Source organism: Bos grunniens, chromosome 18, assembly GCF_055505025.1.
Source record: "Bos grunniens cultivar Pamir isolate PY7600 chromosome 18, Bosgru_T2T1.0, whole genome shotgun sequence".
NCBI lineage: Eukaryota > Metazoa > Chordata > Mammalia > Artiodactyla > Bovidae > Bos > Bos grunniens.
Window position 1 is genome coordinate 55,041,668 of NC_141182.1, and position 18,636 is coordinate 55,060,303.

Here is an 18,636-nt window from a genome sequence, read left to right on the forward strand (position 1 = left end):
TAATAGCAATTGTTATTTTATGGGTCCCACCTTCTATTACCCAGTGGAGGACTCTAGGATTCAAGGCTTCCCACAGTCACACAACAAGCAAAAGGAAGAATGCCCGCTTCTGAAATACTGACTCCAGAAGTAATTAAAGAAACATCTAGGTTTCTGTCATTTCCTGGTGGGCTTCAGTCAGTAAAATTAAGACCATCCAGGGCTTCTCTACCATATCCATATAGGACTACTAGAAACACCATAGTTTTGACTCTACGGATGTCAGAGTTGGACCATAAAGAAGGCTGAGCCCCAAAGAATTGATATTTTCAAATTGTGGTGCTTCTGTGCTGCAGAAGACTCTTGAGAGTCCCTTGAACAGAAGGAGATCAATCCAGTCAATCCTAAGGAAATCAGCCCTGAATACTCATTGGAAGGACTGAAGTTGAAGCTCCAATACTTTGACCACCTGATGTGAAGAGCTGATTGTTGGAAAACACTCTGCTGCTGGGAAAGATTGAGGGCAAAAGGAGAAAGGGGCATCAGAGGATGAGATGGTTAGATTGCATCACAGACTCAATGGACATGCATTTGAGCCAACTCGCAGAAAGTCGGTAACAGAGGACCCTGGCATGCTGTAGTTCATGGGGTCACAAAGTGTCGGACACAGTTCAGTGACTGAACAACAATAACAATGATTCTTATGTTGTTTCTTGACCACTCTGTGTGAATGAAATGAAACACTAGAAACATTTTTTGAAAGCTGGGATACCAAGAAGCGAAATAGGGGTACCCTGATAATTTTAATAGTCAGGTCCTCAAAGATGCAGAAATTGGATCAATTGAAGCACCAGGATGAAATAACAGGTTTTATGCAATTACTCCCAGTCATTCACATATATGAGGACAGGACAGCAATTATCATTGTCCATATAAGATCCAGAAGTTTTACATCATTGTTTCCACAGGAACAGATCTTGAGGAAGGTCTGCCATCTTCTCCTGGAATAGTTTATCAAAGGTTTCAGCTTGGGCCACCGTGAAGTAATTTCTCCAGTCCCCAGTCACGCCTGAGAAACATAAAATAGAGACTCATGCCAGATCTAGGACTTAGTCTCAAGTCTCAAGACTCTAGAAGACTACAGGTATTCTAGATCTATTTCTTTTAATTTATTGCTATTAAGTAGTACACAACACATTCTTATCTGTTTTATTTTATATATTTAAAAAAATTTATTTATTTGTGGCTGTGCTGAGTCTTTGTTGCTGTGCATCGGCTTTCTCCAGTTGCAGTGAGCACGCGCTACTCTCTAGTCTCAGCACACGGGCTCCTCTTATTGCCAGGCATGTGCTCTAGAGCTTGGCCTCAGCAGCTGTGGTGCATGGGCAACTAATTGAACCTGTGTCCCCTGCTTTGGCAGGCAGATTCTTAACCACTAAACCATTAGGGAAGCCCTCGATTTATTTCCTTCTGTCTGCTTGACATAGAAATTCCAGTTAATATAGCAGAATGACTAATGGTTTGTTGTTCTCATATGCCTAATGGTCATACTCATTTACACATTGGCCTGCTTGGAACAATTTCCTGCCTTCTCTTCTCTCATCCTGAATGAAATTCATCACCAATAACACTGCTATATTTTCTATAACAGATCTTCCCTGTGGCTCAAACAGTCAAGAATCTGCCTGCAATGCAGGAGACCCAGGTTCAGTCCCTGGGTTGGGAAGATCCCCTGGAGGAGGCACGGCAACCCACTCCAGTATTCTTGCCTGGAGAATCTCCTGGACAGATGTCCATGGGGTCTGTAATAACCAGTGTCTAGTTACTTTTCACAACTTCTATTTCTACCACCTCCATCCAAGCCAACATCATTTCTCACCTGCATTATTGTATTAGATGTCTAACTACTCTTTTCTGTTTTTTTTAATTGTTTATTATTTATTTGGTCATGCCATTATTTATTTTGGAGCCAAATAACCAAGACATAAAACAGAAACAATATTGTAACAAGTTCAATAAACACTTCAAAATGGTCCACACCAAAACAAATTAATCTTAAAATAAATAACTTTCTCAAGCACCTGCAGCCCACATCAGTATGCTAAAAAGAGATGCCCTGATGAGGGCTCACAAGAGATAATCTTGTGATTATTAAATTGCCCTGATGAGCAATTTAAATTGATAAATTCAAACATTCTCTACTCCCAATGGTTAGTGCCCTATTATAAGCCAAGAATAATCTCTACATAGTCTGATCCATTTTGAAGGCAGAATGTTTTCTTTACCTTTTCTCAAAAGTTGTCCATTCTCCTCAAAATACTGACCCTTCAGGAGGGAATAATTGGACATACTGTTTTCTTTCATGGCCTGGAAAGAACTGTTCTTGAGGACTGAGTTCAGTTCTTCTGGTTCTAGCTTCTTGCCCAGGAATTGGCAGATCTTCTCCACAGTGCTCCTCGTGTCCTAGAAGAAGAGAAAATCTGAGAGATTATGTGAAAGAACAAGAACATAGAAAAGAAGATGAGGGGGAGGAGACAGCAGAAAGAGGAGGGGGAGAGGGGAGAGGAAAAGAGGAAAGAAATGTAGAGATGTGAGTAGGGATAGAGTTGGAGGAGTCCAGAGTGGATGATCTGGGAGATTGACATTGACACATAGACACTTTCATTACTAAGCAAAGAATAGGTAACCTATGAGAACCTACTGTATGCACAGAGAACTCTAGTCAATGCTCTGTGGTGACTTAAATGGGAAGTAAATACAAAAAAAAAAAAGGGTATCTATGCATAGGTATAGCTGATTCACTTTACACTAGAAGCTATGCACACTGTAAAGCAACTATATGTCAATAAAACTTTTGAAAAATTTAAAAATGACTTAGAGAAAGGTTGAAAAAAATAGATCGAAAGACCATGATGGATTTCCCAGTATAGTTGAATTCAGGACACATTGAAACACTAAAGTGCTGGGTTTGTTAAAGAGACTTAAGAAGGGCTTCTAGAGTTATAATCAGGGTTAGGGAAGAGATTTTCAGGGAGAAACTGACAAAAATGTAAGGAGTTGATTTCAGGCCTTGGCTATGTGCCCAAATAATGCTGTTTTTCACAACTAACATTTGAATAAAACAAGAGAGATTTACCATATCTTCTTATTTATTATCTCAATACTTGGCATATGATCTTGGGAGATTATGATAAGAAAAAAGATTTTATAACCAGAACGGCTTTGCTTTAAATCAGACTTTCCTCTTAGAGGTATAATGCTTTAAAGGTTTTCTTTATTCCATGAGCCTTCAGTATGGTCTAACAAGTAATCACACACCTGGGGCGGTCCTAAGATGGTAGAGGAGTAGGATGGGGAGACCACTTTCTCCCCCATAAATTCATCAAAAAATCATTTGAATGCTGAGCAACTTCTACAAAACAACTTCTGAACTCTGGCAGAGGACTCCAGGCACCCAGAAAGGCAGCCCATTCTCTTCAAAAGGAGGTAGGACAAAATATAAAAGACAAAAAGAGAGACAAAATTGTTAGGGATGGAGACCTGTCCCAGGTTGGGAGTCGTGAAGGAGGATAAGTTTCCAAACACCAGGAAACCCTCTCACCAGCGGGTCTGTGGGTAGTTCTGGAATCTCAGAGGGCAACATAACCGGGAGGGGGAAAAAAAAAGCCCACAGAATATGTGCCTTAAGCACAACTCCCAGCAGAGAAATAGCCTAGATGCTCGTGTCTGCCACCAGCAAGTGGGGGAGGCGCAGGTTGCATGCTTAGGGTAAGGACCGGGCCTGAATGCCCAGGGGACAATCTGAAGGAGCTAACATGAGATAGCAATGCAAACTGTGGGATAGCCAGAGAGAGAGGAAAAAAAAAAGAGAGAACTTTCCGGCAAAAAGCTCTAACCTAAGGCTCAGCCCGGCCGGCTCCCAGAACAAAGGATTGAGTGAATACAATAGGAGAGCTAGCTAGCTGCAGACTGGCCCATCTCCGTGCCAGAGGCAGAGAGACAGGTAGGCAACAGCCAGAGCTGGAAGGCAGGGAGCAATCTTGGCCCCAGAGACAGCATCCTATACCAAACTGTGAGCAGGCTCCCAGTTGCTAACTAAGTCTTCCTGGGATCCTGGATGGTTGACATCTGCCAGGAGGGTCGCAGCCTGAGATCAGCCCCCCAGAGGAGACACAGGGCACACCTGAGATGGCGCTTTTGCGACACACCCAGGAAACTGAGCGGCTGGGACCGGGGAGGTGATAAGACACACTGCAAACCTGGGATAGTGGGCTCAAAAAGCACCTGGTCGTCTGAGCTCCTTGGACCTGGGAAGGTCACAAAACGCAGGCCCAACCGAGTCTCTGCCTTTGTGGAGTATCCGAGAACCTGAACCTGAGCAGCTTAGACATGGGAAGTGCACACAACCCAGGGCCTGCTTTGGACAGTTCCCCTTCAGAGTAACCCGGAGCCTGAGCAGTGTAGAGTGGAAAAGCATAGGGGCCATAAAAGTGAAAGTGAAAATAGCTCAGTTGTGTCCGACTCTTTGTGACCTGATGGATTTTACAGTTCATGTAATTCTCCAGGCCAGAATACTGGATTGGGTAGTCTTTCCCTTCTCTAGGGGATCTTCCCAAACCAGGGATTGAACCCAGGTCTCCCACATTGCAGGCAGATTCTTTACCAGCTGAGCCACAAGGGATGCAGGAGCCACAAGGGACTGAGCTGAGGCAAACCCAGTGTGGTCCATACACTGCGAGCACTCCCCACACATGCCAGTGAAAATTGCTTGCAGTATTCCTCCTACTCTACAGCACAACTGAACAAGTGAGCCTAAATAAGTGACCACCTTTGCCCCCTTGTGTCAGGGTGGAAATTAGACACTGAAGAAACTTGCAAACAGAGGAAGCAAAAATAAGCAAAGAGGGAACTGCTCTGGAAGTGACAGGTGCAGATTAAAACCCTGTAGTTAGCATTGACTAAGCATTGAAAGGGGCCTATAGACCTTGAGAAGAAGTATAAGCTGTAACAAGGAACTATCTGAAACTGAACTGACCCCACACTGTCCTCAACAGCTCCAGAGAAATTCCTAGATATATTTTTACTATTATCGTTATTTAGTTTTTTTTTATTTTTAATTTCTTTATTACTTCTTTAATTTTCATTTTTATAACATACTATTACCTTGCAAAAAAGACCCTATTTTTAAAGCAAATTTCACATATATATTTTTAAAATAATTTTTGTGATTAATATTGTTTTGTATTTTTGAGAGTTTAACCTTTACTCTAGATTTTTCATCTTTGCTTATTGGTATTTGTTATCAATTTTGTACCATTAAGAATCTAATCTTCAGTACTTATTTTTACTTAGGGATGTGATTACTAGCTTGATTGCTCTCTCCCCTTTAGACTCTCCCTTTTCTCCCCCAGGTCACCTATATCTCCTCCCTCCCCCTTCTCTTCTCTACTTAACTCTGTGAATCTCTCTGGGTGTTCCAGGCTGTAGAGAACACTTAGGGAACTGATTACTGGCTAGATTGGTCTCCCCCCTTTTGACTGTCCCTCTTCTCCTCTTGGTTACCTCTATCTCCCTCCTCCCTCTTCTCTTCTTTATGTTAACTCTGTGACTTTCTCTGGCTGTCCCTCACTGTAGAGAATCTTTTCACCATTAACCTATATGCTTTATCATCAGTGCTATATGGATGGAGAAATCTTGAGGCTACTCAAAGAATGAGACTGAAAACCAGAGGCAGGAGGCTTAAATCCCAAACTTGAGAACACCAGAGAACTCCTAACTCCAGGGAATATTAATCGACAAGAGCTCATCCAAAAGCCTCCATACTTACACTGAAACCAAGCTCCACCCAACAGCCAACAAGTTCCAGAGCAAGACATACCACGCTAATTCTCCAGCAACTCAGGAACATAGCCCTGAGCATTAAAGTACAGACTGCCCAAAGTCACATCAAACCTATCATAGACACCTCAAAACTCACTACTGGATGCTTCATTGCACTCCAGAGAGAAGACATCCAGCTCTACCCACCAGAACAGTGATGCAAGCTTCCCTAACCAGGAAACCTTGACAAGCCACTAGTCTAACCCCACCCACAGGGAGCAACCTCCACAATAAAGAGGAACCACAAACTTCCAGAATACAGAAGGTCCACCCCAAACAGAACAGTCTAAACAAAATGAAAAGGCAGAGAAATATTCAGCAGGTAAAGAACATGATAAATGCCCACCAAACCAAACAAAAGAGGAGGAGATAGGGAGTCTACCTGAAAAAGAATTCAGAATAATGATAGTAAAGATGATCCAAAATCTTGAAAACAAAATGCAGTTACAGATAAATAGAATAGAGACAAGGATTGAGAAGATGCAAGAAATGTTTAACAAGGACCTAGAAGAAATAAAAAAGAGTCAGTCAATAATGAATAATGCAATAACTGAGATCAAAAGCACTCTGGAGGGAACCAACTGTAGAGTAACTGAAGCAGAAGATAGGATAAGTGAGGTGGAAGATAGAATGGTGGAAATAAATGAAGCAGAGAGGAAAAAAGAACAAAGAATTAAAAGAAATGAGGACAACCTCAGAGACCTCTGGGACAATGTTAAACACCCCAACATTCAAATCATAGGAGTCCCAGAAGAAGAAGACAAAAAGAAAGGCCATGAGAAAATACTTGAGGAGATAATAGTTGAAAACTTCTCTAAAATGGGGAAGGAAATAGCCACCCAAGTCCAAGAAACCCAGAGGGTCCCAAACAGGATAAAATCAAAGCGAAACACCCCAAGACACATATTAATCAAATTAACAAATATCAAACACAAAGAGCAAATATTAAAAGCAGCAAGGGTAAAGCAACAAATAGCACCCAAGGGGATTTCCATAAGGATAATAGCTCATCTTTCAATAGAAACCCTTCAGGCCAGAAGGGACTGGCAGGACATGCTTAAAGTGATGAAAGAGAAAAACCTACAACCCAGATTACTATACCTAGCAAGGATCTCATTCAAATATGAAGGAGAAATCAAAAGCTTTACAGACAAGCAAAAGCTGAGAGAATTCAGCACCACCAAACCAGCTCTTCAATAAATACTAAAGGATCTTCTCTAGACAGCAAACACAGAAAAGGTTTATAAACACAAACTTTAAATGATACAATAGACCAGTTAGACCTAATTGAAATCTAGGACGTCTCACCCCAAAATAATGAATTTTTACCTTTACCTCAAGTGCACATGGAACATTCTCGAGGATAGATCACATCCTGGCCATAAATATAGCCTTGGTAAAGTCAAAAAAATTGAAATCATTTCAAGCATCTTTTCTGATCCCGATGCTGTAAGATTAGACATCAATTACAGGAAAGAAACTACTGAAAATACAAACATATGGAGGCTAAACAACATGCTTCTGAATAACCAACAAATCACAGAAGAAATCAAAAAAGAAATCAAAATATGCATATAAATGAATGAAACTGAAAACATGACAACCCAAAACCTATGGTACACTGTAAAAACAGTGCTAAGGTGAAGGTTCATAGCAATACAAGCTTACCTCAAGAAACAAGAGAAAAATCAAATAAATAACCTAACTTTACACCTAAAGCAACTAGATAAAGAAGAAATAAAGAAGCCCAGGGTTAGTAGAAGGAGAAAAATCCTAAAAATGAGAGCAGAAATAAGTGAAAAAGAAACAAAGGGGACTATAGCAAAAATCAACAAAACTAAAAGCTGGTTCTTTGAGAAGATAAATATAATAGACAAACTATTAGCCAGACTCATCAAGAAAAAAAGGGAGAAGAATCAAATCAACAAAATTAGAAATGAAAATGGAGAAATCACAACAGACAACAAAGAAATACAAAGGATCATAAGAGACTACTGTTAGCAACTATATGTCAATAAAATGGACAACTTGGAAGAAATGGACAAATTCCTTCCAAAACTGAACCAGGAAAAAATAGAAAATCTTAACAGACCCATTACAAGCATGGAAATTGAAACTGTAATCAAAAATCTTTCAACAAACAAAGCCTAGGGCCAGATGGCTCCACAGGTGAATTCTACCAAAAATTTAGAGAAGAGCTAACACCTATCGTAGTCAATCTCTTCCAGAAAATTGCAGAGGAAGGTAAACTGCCAAACTCTTTCTATGAGGGCACCATCACCCTAGTACCAAAACCAGACAAAGACGCCACAAAAAAAGAAAACTACAGGCCAATACCACCGATGAACATAGATGCAAAAATCCTTAACAAAATTGTAGCAAACAGAATCCAACAACATGTTAAAAAGATCATACATCATGACCAAGTGGGCTTTACCCCAGGGATGCAAGGATTCCTCAATATTCACAAATCAATCAATGTGATACACCACATTAACAAGTTGAAAGATAAAAACTATGTGATTATCTCAATAGATGCAGAGAAAGCCTTTGACAAAATTCAACATCCATTTATGATAAAACCCTCCAGGAAGCAGGCATAGAAGGAACATACTTCAACATAATAAAAGCCATATATGATAAACCCACAGCAAACATTATCCTCAATGGTGAAAAATTGAAAGCACTTCCCCTAAGTCAGGAACAAGATAAGGGTGCCCACTCTCACCACTACTATTCAACATAGTTTTGGAAGTTTTAGCCACAGCAATCAGAAAAAAAAAATAAATAAAAGGAATCCAGATTGGAAAAGAAGAAATAAAACTCTCACTGTTTGCAGATGACATGATCCTCTACATAGAAAACCCCAAAGATACCACCAGAAACTTACTGCTGCTGCTGCTGCTAAGTCTCTTCAGTCGTATCTGACTCTGTGTGACCCCATAGACGGCAGCTCACCAGGCTCCCCCGTCCCTGGGATTCTCCAGGCAAGAACACTGGAGTGGGTTGCCATTTCCTTCTCCAATGCATGAAGGTGAAAAGTGAAAGTGAAGTCGCTCAGTCATGTCCGACTCTTAGCGACCCCATGGACTGCAGCCTACCAGGCTCCTCTGTCCATGGGATTTTCCAGGCAAGAGAAAATTACTAGAGCTAATCAATGAGTATAGTAAAGTTGCAGGATATAAAATTCACACACAGAAATCCCTTGCATTCCTATACACTAACAATGAGAAAACAGAAAGAGAAATTAAGGAAACAATTCCATTCACCATTGTGATGAAAAGAATAAAATACTTAGGAATAAAGCTACCTAAAGAAACAAAAGACCTATATATAGAAAACTATAAGACACTGATGAAAGAAATCAAAGATGACACAAATAGATGGAGAAATATACCATGTCCATGGATTGGAAGAATCAATACAGTGAAAATGAGTATACTACCCAAAGCAATCTATAGATTCAATGCAATCCCTATGAAGCTACCAATGGTATTTTTCAGAGAACTAGAACAAATAATTTCATGATTTGTATGGAAATACAAAAAACCTCGAATAGCCAAAGCAATCTTGAGAAAGAAGAATGGAACTGGAGGAATCAACCTGCCTGACTTCAGACTATACTTTACAAAGCTACCATCATCAAGACAGTATGGTACTGGCACAAAGACAGAAATATAGATCGATGGAACAAAATAGAAAGCCCAAAGATAAATCCACATACCTATGGACACCTTATCTTTGACAAAAGAGTCAAGAATATACAATAGAGAAAAGACAATCTCTTTAACAACTGATGCTGGGACAACTGGTCAACCACTTGTAAAAGAATGAAACTAGAACTCTTTTTAATACCATACACAAAAATAAACTAAGAATGGATCAAAGATCTAAATGGAAGACCAGAAACTATAAAACTGCTAGAGGAAAACATAGGCAAAGCACTCTCTGACATAAATCACAGCAGGATCCTCTATGACCCACCTCCCAGAGTAATGGAAATAAAAGCAAAAATAAACAAATGGGACCTAATTAAACTTAAAAGCTTTTGCACAATGAAGGAAACTATAAGCAAGGTGAAAAGACAGCCTTCAGAATGAGAGAAAATAATACCAAATGAAGCAACTGACAAAGAATTAATCTCAAAAATATACAAGCAGCTCATGCAGCTCAATTCCAGAAAAATAAATGACCCAATCAAAAAACGGGCCAAAGAACTAAACAGACATTTCTCCAAAGAAGACATACAGATGGCTAACAAACACCTAAAAAGATGCTCAATATCACTCATTATCAGAGAAATGCAAATTAAAGCTACATTAAGGTACCATCTCATGCTGGTCAGAAGGCTGATATAAAAAAGTCTACAAACAATAAATGCTGGAGAGGGTGTGGAGCAAAGGGAACAGTCTTACACTGTTGGTGGGAATGCAAACTAGTATAGCCACTATGGCGATTCTTTAAAAAACTGGAAATAGAACTTGCACATGACCCAGCAATCCCACTGCTGGGCGTACACACCGAGGAAACCAGAATTGAAAGAGACACATGTACCCTAATGTTAAGCAACCTAGACTTTGATCGGCAGGTGAATGGATATGAAAGCTGTGGTACATATACACAATGGAATATTACTCAGCTATTAAAAAGAATGCATTTGAATCAGTTCTAATGAGGTGGATTAAACTGGAGTCTATTATACAGAGTGAAATAAGTCAGAAGGAAAAACACCAATACAGTATATTAATGCATATATATGGAATTTAGAAAGATGGTAACGATGACCCTATATGCGAGACAGCAAAAGAGACACAGATGTAAAGAACAGACTTTTGGACTCTGTGGGAGAAGACCAGGGTGGGATGATTTGAGAGAATAGCATTGAAACATATATTACATTTGTGAAATAGGTCACCAGTCCAGGTTCAATGCATGAAACAGGGTGCTCAGGGCAGGTGCACTGGGATGACCCTGAGGGATGGGATGGGGAGGGAGGTGGGAGGGGGGTTCAGGATGGGGAACACGTGTACACCCATGGCTGATTCATGTTAATGTATGGCAAAAACCACTACACTATTGTAAGATAATTAGCTTCCAATTAAAATAAACAAATTAAATAAAAGAAGCCACACACCTGTAAAAATAACAACAACAACAACAACAAGAACAACACGGACAGAACAGAACAAAAATCCTAACAAAAAGAAAACAAAGGGGCTCCCCTGGTGGCTCAGTGTTAAAGATTCTGCCTGTCAGTTTAGGAAACATGGGTTCGATCCCTGGTCTGGGAAGATCCCACCTGCCTCGGAGCAACTCAGCCCGTGTGGCATCACTTTTGAGCCTGTGCTCTAGAATCCGGGCACTGCAACAAGAGTATCCTTGGCTCATCACAGCTAGAGAAAGCCTGAGGACAGCCGTGAAGACCCAGCACAGCCAATACATAAATAAAATCCTTTTGTAAAAAAGCCCTTCAGCTTATGGTGAAACAAAGAAAAATATGTGAAGAAATAGAGCTCGGAGCTTTGAAGTGTCAACCAGAAATAAGGCAATGAAGACCGGGTTGCTATTCTCACTCCTATTGACTACAGGCTAAACTTTGAGAAGGTGAAAGGGAGACATGGGAATGGAGGGAAGGTGGGGGGAGTGCAGATGGTGGTGAGAGAGAGTGTGTTGACTCTAAGAGCAATAGTTACCCATTTCATCTCTTCATAGCTCAGTATCAGGAAGTTCTCCTTGTCTCTCATGGACATCCAGCCCCGAGCGTGGTCAAACCACGATCCAAATACCACTGCATGGAGGGGAGGCAGAAAGAGTGAGTGGATGACGCACGGAATGAAAGCAGGGATCCATACACTATGTTCACTCTGTGGGCACAGTGACTAGCACAGTGCCGGACACATCTACATTTGCTATAACTGGTATCCAACACCACGCATTTGCCCTTTAACAAGCCTAATGCCTTTGCAGCAGGTTTTGTATACAGTTTTCAAGGGTCTGTAAGGAGATCGTGTCCAGTGAACCATGTGGTCTGAGACAAGGCATTTTTTTTTCCTCTTATCTGTTCAGCATTTAGATATTTTTGCTTGTTAGGTACATTCTCACAACACTTGTTTTTCCTCCCTCTCCCTGTCATCTTCCCTTCATTGTTGCTGTTGGAATTATGATTCCCTGGGAGACCAAATCAGGAAGGGAATACTGGCTTCAGTAGTTCCAGTGCATCCACCTAGTTGCCCCATGGCATGTGGGATTTTCCCAGACCAGGGATCAAACCCATGTCACCCGCCTTGGCAGGCAGATTCTGAACCACTGGACCACCAGGGAAGTCTTGTTGCTCTTTTACTGAAAGAGTAGCCTGAAGCAAATCAGGAGATTTGCTTCAGGAGTTCACTCAGGATCAGCTCAATAAAAACTATGACTTCCAGTGTTTGAAGATTGGACTTTAGTGTTGAGGGCAAAAAAAAAAAGTGAGGGAACCTGAACTATTCAATATAGAAGTGATGATTGTGTCATAGCCTGGAAGGGCTGAAGAGCATGCAGATGAGGACAATAAAGAGTCTGTGGCATTACTCCCATAGACCAAGGACATCACTGGATTCTCCTGTGTCGACAGCAGCACCATCAACTGTCTTGGTGACCAGTGTGTCCCCAGCTGCCCAAGAAGCAGAAAAGATGTTGAGTTATGGCAGAATGTTGGCAGACAGGGAGCAGAGTGCATGTCCACTGATGGCAGGATGCCCTCTGTGAGCATCAAAGAGTGACATTAATAGATCTCTGAATGACATTACTACGATCTCTTTGCTTTATTTCATGTTGTATTTGATTGTTTATTTGTCATCTCACACTGATGATAATGGGGCTTCCCAGGTGGCAGTAGTGGTAAAGAATCTGCCTGCCAATGCAAGAGGGCTAGAGATGTGCGTTCCATCCCTGGGTCAGGAAAACCCCCTGGAGGAGGGAATAGTAACCCACTCCGATATTCTTGGACAATTCCATGGACAGAGGAGCCTCGTGGGCTACAGTCCAGGGAGTTGCAATGAGTCAGAGATGATTGATTGACTGAGCACTCACACACAAGTGGCAAGCACCACCCTAGGGCCTGGAGTCAACAAGGAAAAACTCAAAGATGTTGCATTTTAGTGGAGATACATGTGGCAGAAACAAACAAATAGAATACATACTCACTGGTGATGACTGCAAAGGTGGGGGAAAGATGAAACTATAGAGATGGGAGAGACGCTATTTTGTATAGTTTATGAAAAGGATCAGACACGACTGAACGACTAAACAACAATGGCCCTCTCCAGTGAAGATGTCCATGGGCTACTAAAGAAACAGTTCTGAAACCAGGAGATGTATCATAGGTGAGATACTAGATTCATCACATAGTTTTGAGAAAAACTGCAACATTTCAAGTATCTGAGAATGCTTAGATGTTTTGCATAATTAAAAGTATAGAGAGGTTTCCCTGGTGGTCCAGTGGTTAAGACTCTGTGCTCCAGTTCAGGGGGCCAGGGTTCTACCCCTGGTCAGGGAACTAGATCCCACATGCTGCAATGAAAGAACCCCCAAGCCACAACTAAGATGGAAGAATTCACCTTCCACATCTAAGACCTGATGCAGCCAGATAAATGAATAATTTAAAAAAATAGAGGTCCTGAGTGAATGCGTGCTAAGTCACTACAGTTGTGTCTGACTCTCTGCGATCCCAGTGACTGGAGCGTTCCAGGCTCCTCTCTATGGGATTTTCCTGGCAAGAATACTGGAGTGGGTTGTCATGGCCTCCTCCAGGAGATCTTCCCGACCCAGGGAAAGAACCTGTATCTCCTGCATCTCCTGTACTACAGCCAGATTCTTTACCCACTGAGCACCCGGGGAAGCCCATAAAGGTCCTGGCGTAATGCATACAGTTTTTAGACACAGAGGACAAGAGAATGAAGGGACTTTTCTAGAGATGCACCCATAAATGGTGGAAAGTCAGGATTGTATTGTCCGGGAAGCCAATGAAAGCTGTCTTTCAGAAAGTCTCCTGACTTTCACAAATTTAGGAGAGTACAGGAGAAGAATGTGAATGCTTTCTGTTAGTATTAGGTCATGGAGATTTAGAAGATAGCTAGGATAGTTTCTGATGGGGCAAACAAAAGGGCTGGTTGAAGTTCTTCTGCTTTACAAGATAGTATGTGGATTTAGAAAATTTGGGTTCCAGTGGTGATGGAACCCTATACTCATGTATTGGTTAGATGTAGAGACATCAAGTTGGGTAAAAAAATAAAAAGAGGTCTGATGAAGGACTCTGACAACTCCAAGCTTTCATATTTTACATTCACTCACCATTTCCTTCGACGAACCATTCAAAGTATTGTTCCAGTGACTGTGGTCTCTTAACAAATTTTGCACTCCTCCAGAAAAAATAACCAGACACTAAAACATCTCTGGGATTTCTGATGAGGTAGATCATCTTAAAGAGAAAAATTGGATCATGAAAAATCAATAGTCATTTTCTAACCTTCTTAATCATCATAAAAATGGGGAAAAAAAAAAACATTTCCTAGAAAGTGCCCTTTAAATATCATGGATTGTTTTAATAAACTAGTTATTATATTCATTAATCAAATATGTATTTTAAAGTTCCTGTGAACTAGTCACTGGACCAATAGTAAGGCCCTAACTAAGAAAGAGGAAAGCATTGTTCTTTCCCTTTGGGATACTATAGACTAAAGAATCTTCCTGTCAATGCAAGAGATGCCAGAGATGTGGGTTTAATCCCTGGGTTGGGAAGATCCCCTGGAGTAGGGCATGGCAACCCACTCCAGTATTCTTGCCTAGAAAATCTCATGGAAAGCAGAGCCTGGTGGGTTACAGTCCATGGGGTCAAAAAGAGTCATGAACATGACTTAAGAACATGACTTAAGCAACAGAGTACCACCACTGGCCCATCAGGGAAGCCCTGATGAAGACTGTCTTGACCGCTGTACACTGACCTTGGCCTTGGATTTGAAGAAAGACTTGGGGAAGAGTTGGATGGGAAGGTGAGAACTGATGAGACGTGGGCCTTCCTTCTCCTTTAGTAATTCATACCCATGCTTAGTCTCTACCCAGGGGCAGCGGTCCCAAATGGGCTCAGATTGGACCCACTTGGGATCCCCCTTGGAGTAAATCAGGCAGACAGTTTCAATCAACCAGTTCGTTCCTAGATAAAGAAAGGAAAACTATGATCAATCATTTTAATCTGACTTATAAAGATTTTTATAATGTATACAGATCATAAAAGGTGCCATCTTAACCATCTTTAAATGTACAGTTGAGTTGTTGTTTAGTCACTCAGTCATGTCCAACTCTTTTTGCAACCCCATGGACTGTAGCCCTCCAGGCTCCTCTGTCCATGGGATTTCCCAGGCAAGAATACCGGAGTGGGTTGCCATTTCCCTCTCCAGGGGATCTTCCCGACCCAGGGATGGTACGCACGTCTCCTGCATAGGCAGGCGGACTCTTTACCACTGAGCCACCAGGCACACCTGTACAGCTCTGTAGGGTTAAGTATATTTACATGGTTATGCAAACAATCTGCAGAACTTTTCCATCTTGCACAGCTGAACCTCTTGCCCATGAAGTAACAACTTCTCATTTTCTTCTCCTCCCAGTCCCTGGCAACCATTCTACTTTCCCTTTCTGATACCTCATTTAAGTAGAGTCATACATACCATGCAGAGCTTGGTGGCTCAGATGATAAAAAATCTGCCTGCAATGCAGAAGACCCAGGTTTGATCCCTGGGTCAGAAGATCCCCTGGAGAAGGAAATGGCTACAGACTCCAGTGTTCTTGCTTGGAGAAACCCATGGACAGGGAAGCCTGGAGGGCTACAGTTTCTGGGATCATGAAGAGTCAGACACAACTGAACAACTAACTCTTTCACTTCACTCCATACATACTATGTCTTCATAGTTTATCCATGTTGTAGCAAGTGTCAGAGCTCCATTCCTTTCTAAGGCTGAATAATATTCTCAATATGTGGATAATAAATTTTGTTTACCCATTCATCTGTCAATGGACCTTTGGGTTGCTTCTATGCTTTGGCTATTTGCTTAAACCCCTTGAACTTGTTCCTGTTGCTCTTGGTCTTTGAACAGCTTCCCAGTGGCCTTGGCTCATCATGACCACAGCACTTCCAATGACTTCAGCCTTGTTTCTTGCCCAATCACAGTCCATCTATGACCCTGCCACTCTTAGATATATGATCCACATCCTTTCAGTTCAGTGGATTTGTCAAGTTCTTTTCCAATTCCTGATTACTATCCATGCTGATATGCTGATACCTTTACTGGAAAATCTCTCCTTTCTGAAAAGTTATATTTATTTATGCATTTATTTTTGGCTGGGTCTTGCTGTACTTGGGCTTTCTCCAGCTGGAGTGAGCAGGGGGCAACTCTCTAGTTGTGATGCTCAGGCTTCTCATTGCAGTGACTTCTCCTGTTGCAGAGCATGGGCTCTAGAGCCGGCAGGCTACGGTGGTTGTCACACATGGGCATAATTGCTCCACAGCATGGAGGATCTTCCTGGACCAGGGGTTGAACCCATGTCCCCTGCATTGGCAGGCAGATTGTTAACCACTGGACCATCAGGGAAGTCCTGGAAAATATCTCTTTTCATGAAATAATTTCACATTCACTCTGTAAAAAAAAAAAAAAACATTTTATTTTCCTGCTGCTAATTCTTTCCCTTTTCTAAAAAAAGATTCATTTATTTTATCATTAACGCCTGTGCTGTTTTCATTGTTGCACTCGGACTTCCTCTAGTTGCAGTGAGCAGGGGCTACTGAGAAGCCTTCTCATTGCAGTGGCTTCTTTTCTTGTGAAGCACAGGCTCTGGGCACATGGGCTTCAGCAGTTGTGGCTTGTGGGCCCTAGAGCACGGCTCAGTAGCTGCGGTGTACAGGCTGAGTTGCACCACAGGATGTGGAATCTTCCCTGACCAGGGATCAAACAGCGAAGCCCCGCGTTCACTCTTTCTGATCTCAATCTAGTGTCATTTCTTCTACCTTGCTGTTTGGCTGCGGTAGTTATGTTTTATTCCCCACCCCAGCCCTCCCACCTTGTTTTATTGACTTAACTAACAAGTTCAGGATGTATATGTTTAACACCCTCAGTTCAAAAACAGTGGGGTCAACATGGCAAGACTAAACTCTCCATTGCTCCATTATATTATACAAGTAACTGGATAAGACTTGTTTCTGCTAGCAGGGAGCTTATTGTCTCTTTCATATAAAGCAGAAATAGGGCATCTCTGGGGTCTCAGTGGTAAAGAATCTGCCTGCCAATGCAGGAGACATGGGTTCAATCTCTGACCCGGGAAGATCCCACAGGCAGTGGGGCAACTAAACCCATACACCATAACTACTGAGCCACGAGTCACTGAACTACTGAAGCCCTAGAACCCCGGCTCCACAACAAGAGAAGTTACCTCTAGAGAAGCCCTCACACTGCAACTGGAGAAGGCCCACGCACGCAGTGAAGACCTAACACAGTCCAAAATAAATCAACAATAATGATAAAAGCAAAAAGCAAAATTCTATTAAAAAAAAGAATGTGTGTATTTAAGGTGTACATGTTCATTTGTTACATGTCACATTGTGAAAAGACTACCCCCGTCAAGCTAATTAACATATACATCTCACAGAATTACCTCCTTCCACTACTTTTAGGGCTTCCCCGGTGGCTCAGTGGTAAAGAATCCACCTGCCAACGCAGGAGAGAGAAGAGATTAGGATTCAATCCCTGGGTCAGGAAGATCCCCTGGAGAAGGAGATGGCAGCCTCTCCAGTATTCTTACCTGGAGAATCCCATGGACAGAGGAGCCTGGTGGGCTATGGTTCATGAGGTTTCACAAAAGTCAGACAGAACTGAGTGACTAAACAACAGCAGCCCGTTTCCTCTACAGACTTCACTCTCCATCTTCTTCCACTCCTCTCTACAAACAGCTGAATCTGCCTTGGGCTTCATTCCCATGGTTTCCTCCGATGCCTTTGATTACCCGCTCTGAGCACTCAGCTGACTGTGTGACTGCCTGGCTCAACCCCTTTCTCTGGACATCAGCGGTATCAGTGCACATTTCTATTCCCCTAATGCATTGTCGGCATACAGAAAGCATTCCACCTGTCTACTGAATGAATGAGGGCCACAGCCACAGCCTGTCAGTATCTGATCCTGCTTCCTTACCTGATTTGGGGAAAGTCAGCAGTAAGACATCTTCGTCTTTAACAAGGAAACTCTCCTGCACCTCTCTCAGGAGTTCAGGTGAGTAATCCAGGCTTGGGAAGGGTATCCCTTCAAACCACACACACTTTCCTGTCATGACGATGAGCTCTTTCTACCTCTTGTGAGCCTTTTAGCCATAGTCACTGTTGGATTGGGAGATCCATTTTATAGTCAACATCGAACAATCATTAATCTCTCCCAGGTCGTTGATGAGTGTTCCTGTCCATAAAAAGAGAGGGTCACAAGATTGATAATATTGGGCAATCGTGAAGTCATTCAGAGAACATTCTGGTGTGACCTGAGTTTGACTTCATGGGAGGGAACTGGGAGTTTAGTAACAAGATGGAGGATGTAGACATGTGGTGGATTAAAAATGTATATCTTTAAGTTTATTATTTATTAGCTGCACCAGGTCTTCATTGGTGTGTGTGGGCTTTTCCTAGCTGCAGCAAGCAGAGGTTACTCTCTTTTTGCCAAGGTGGGGATCTAGGCAGCTGGGCTGAATATATAGCACAGGGGCTGAGTTGTG

At 41.9% G+C, this 18,636-nt stretch overlaps 1 protein-coding gene across 9 annotated transcripts in view; it reads right to left on the bottom strand.

Moving 5' to 3' along the window:
• Positions 1 to 835: 835 nt before the first annotated feature.
• The window catches only part of LOC147354144 (sulfotransferase 2A1-like), a 28,374-nt gene continuing 10,573 nt past the window's right edge, over positions 836 to 18,636 (bottom strand). For 3 of the 9 annotated variants that reach the window (XM_086349667.1, XM_086349664.1, XM_086349666.1), the window contains 6 exons: positions 18,069 to 18,326; positions 14,838 to 15,046; positions 14,188 to 14,314; positions 11,553 to 11,647; positions 2,265 to 2,442; positions 836 to 1,048 (listed from right to left, as the gene is read on the bottom strand). In XM_086349667.1, coding sequence (XP_086205793.1) covers positions 933 to 1,048; positions 2,265 to 2,442; positions 11,553 to 11,647; positions 14,188 to 14,314; positions 14,838 to 15,046; positions 18,069 to 18,204 — 861 coding nt within the window. In that variant the 5' untranslated portion in view covers positions 18,205 to 18,326 and the 3' untranslated portion in view covers positions 836 to 932. Of the gene's footprint in view, positions 1,049 to 2,264; positions 2,443 to 11,552; positions 11,648 to 14,187; positions 14,315 to 14,837; positions 15,047 to 15,557; positions 16,524 to 18,068; positions 18,327 to 18,636 lie in introns of those variants that run through there. The other 6 variants (XM_086349672.1, XM_086349671.1, XM_086349668.1 and 3 more) reach the window with 5 other exon arrangements.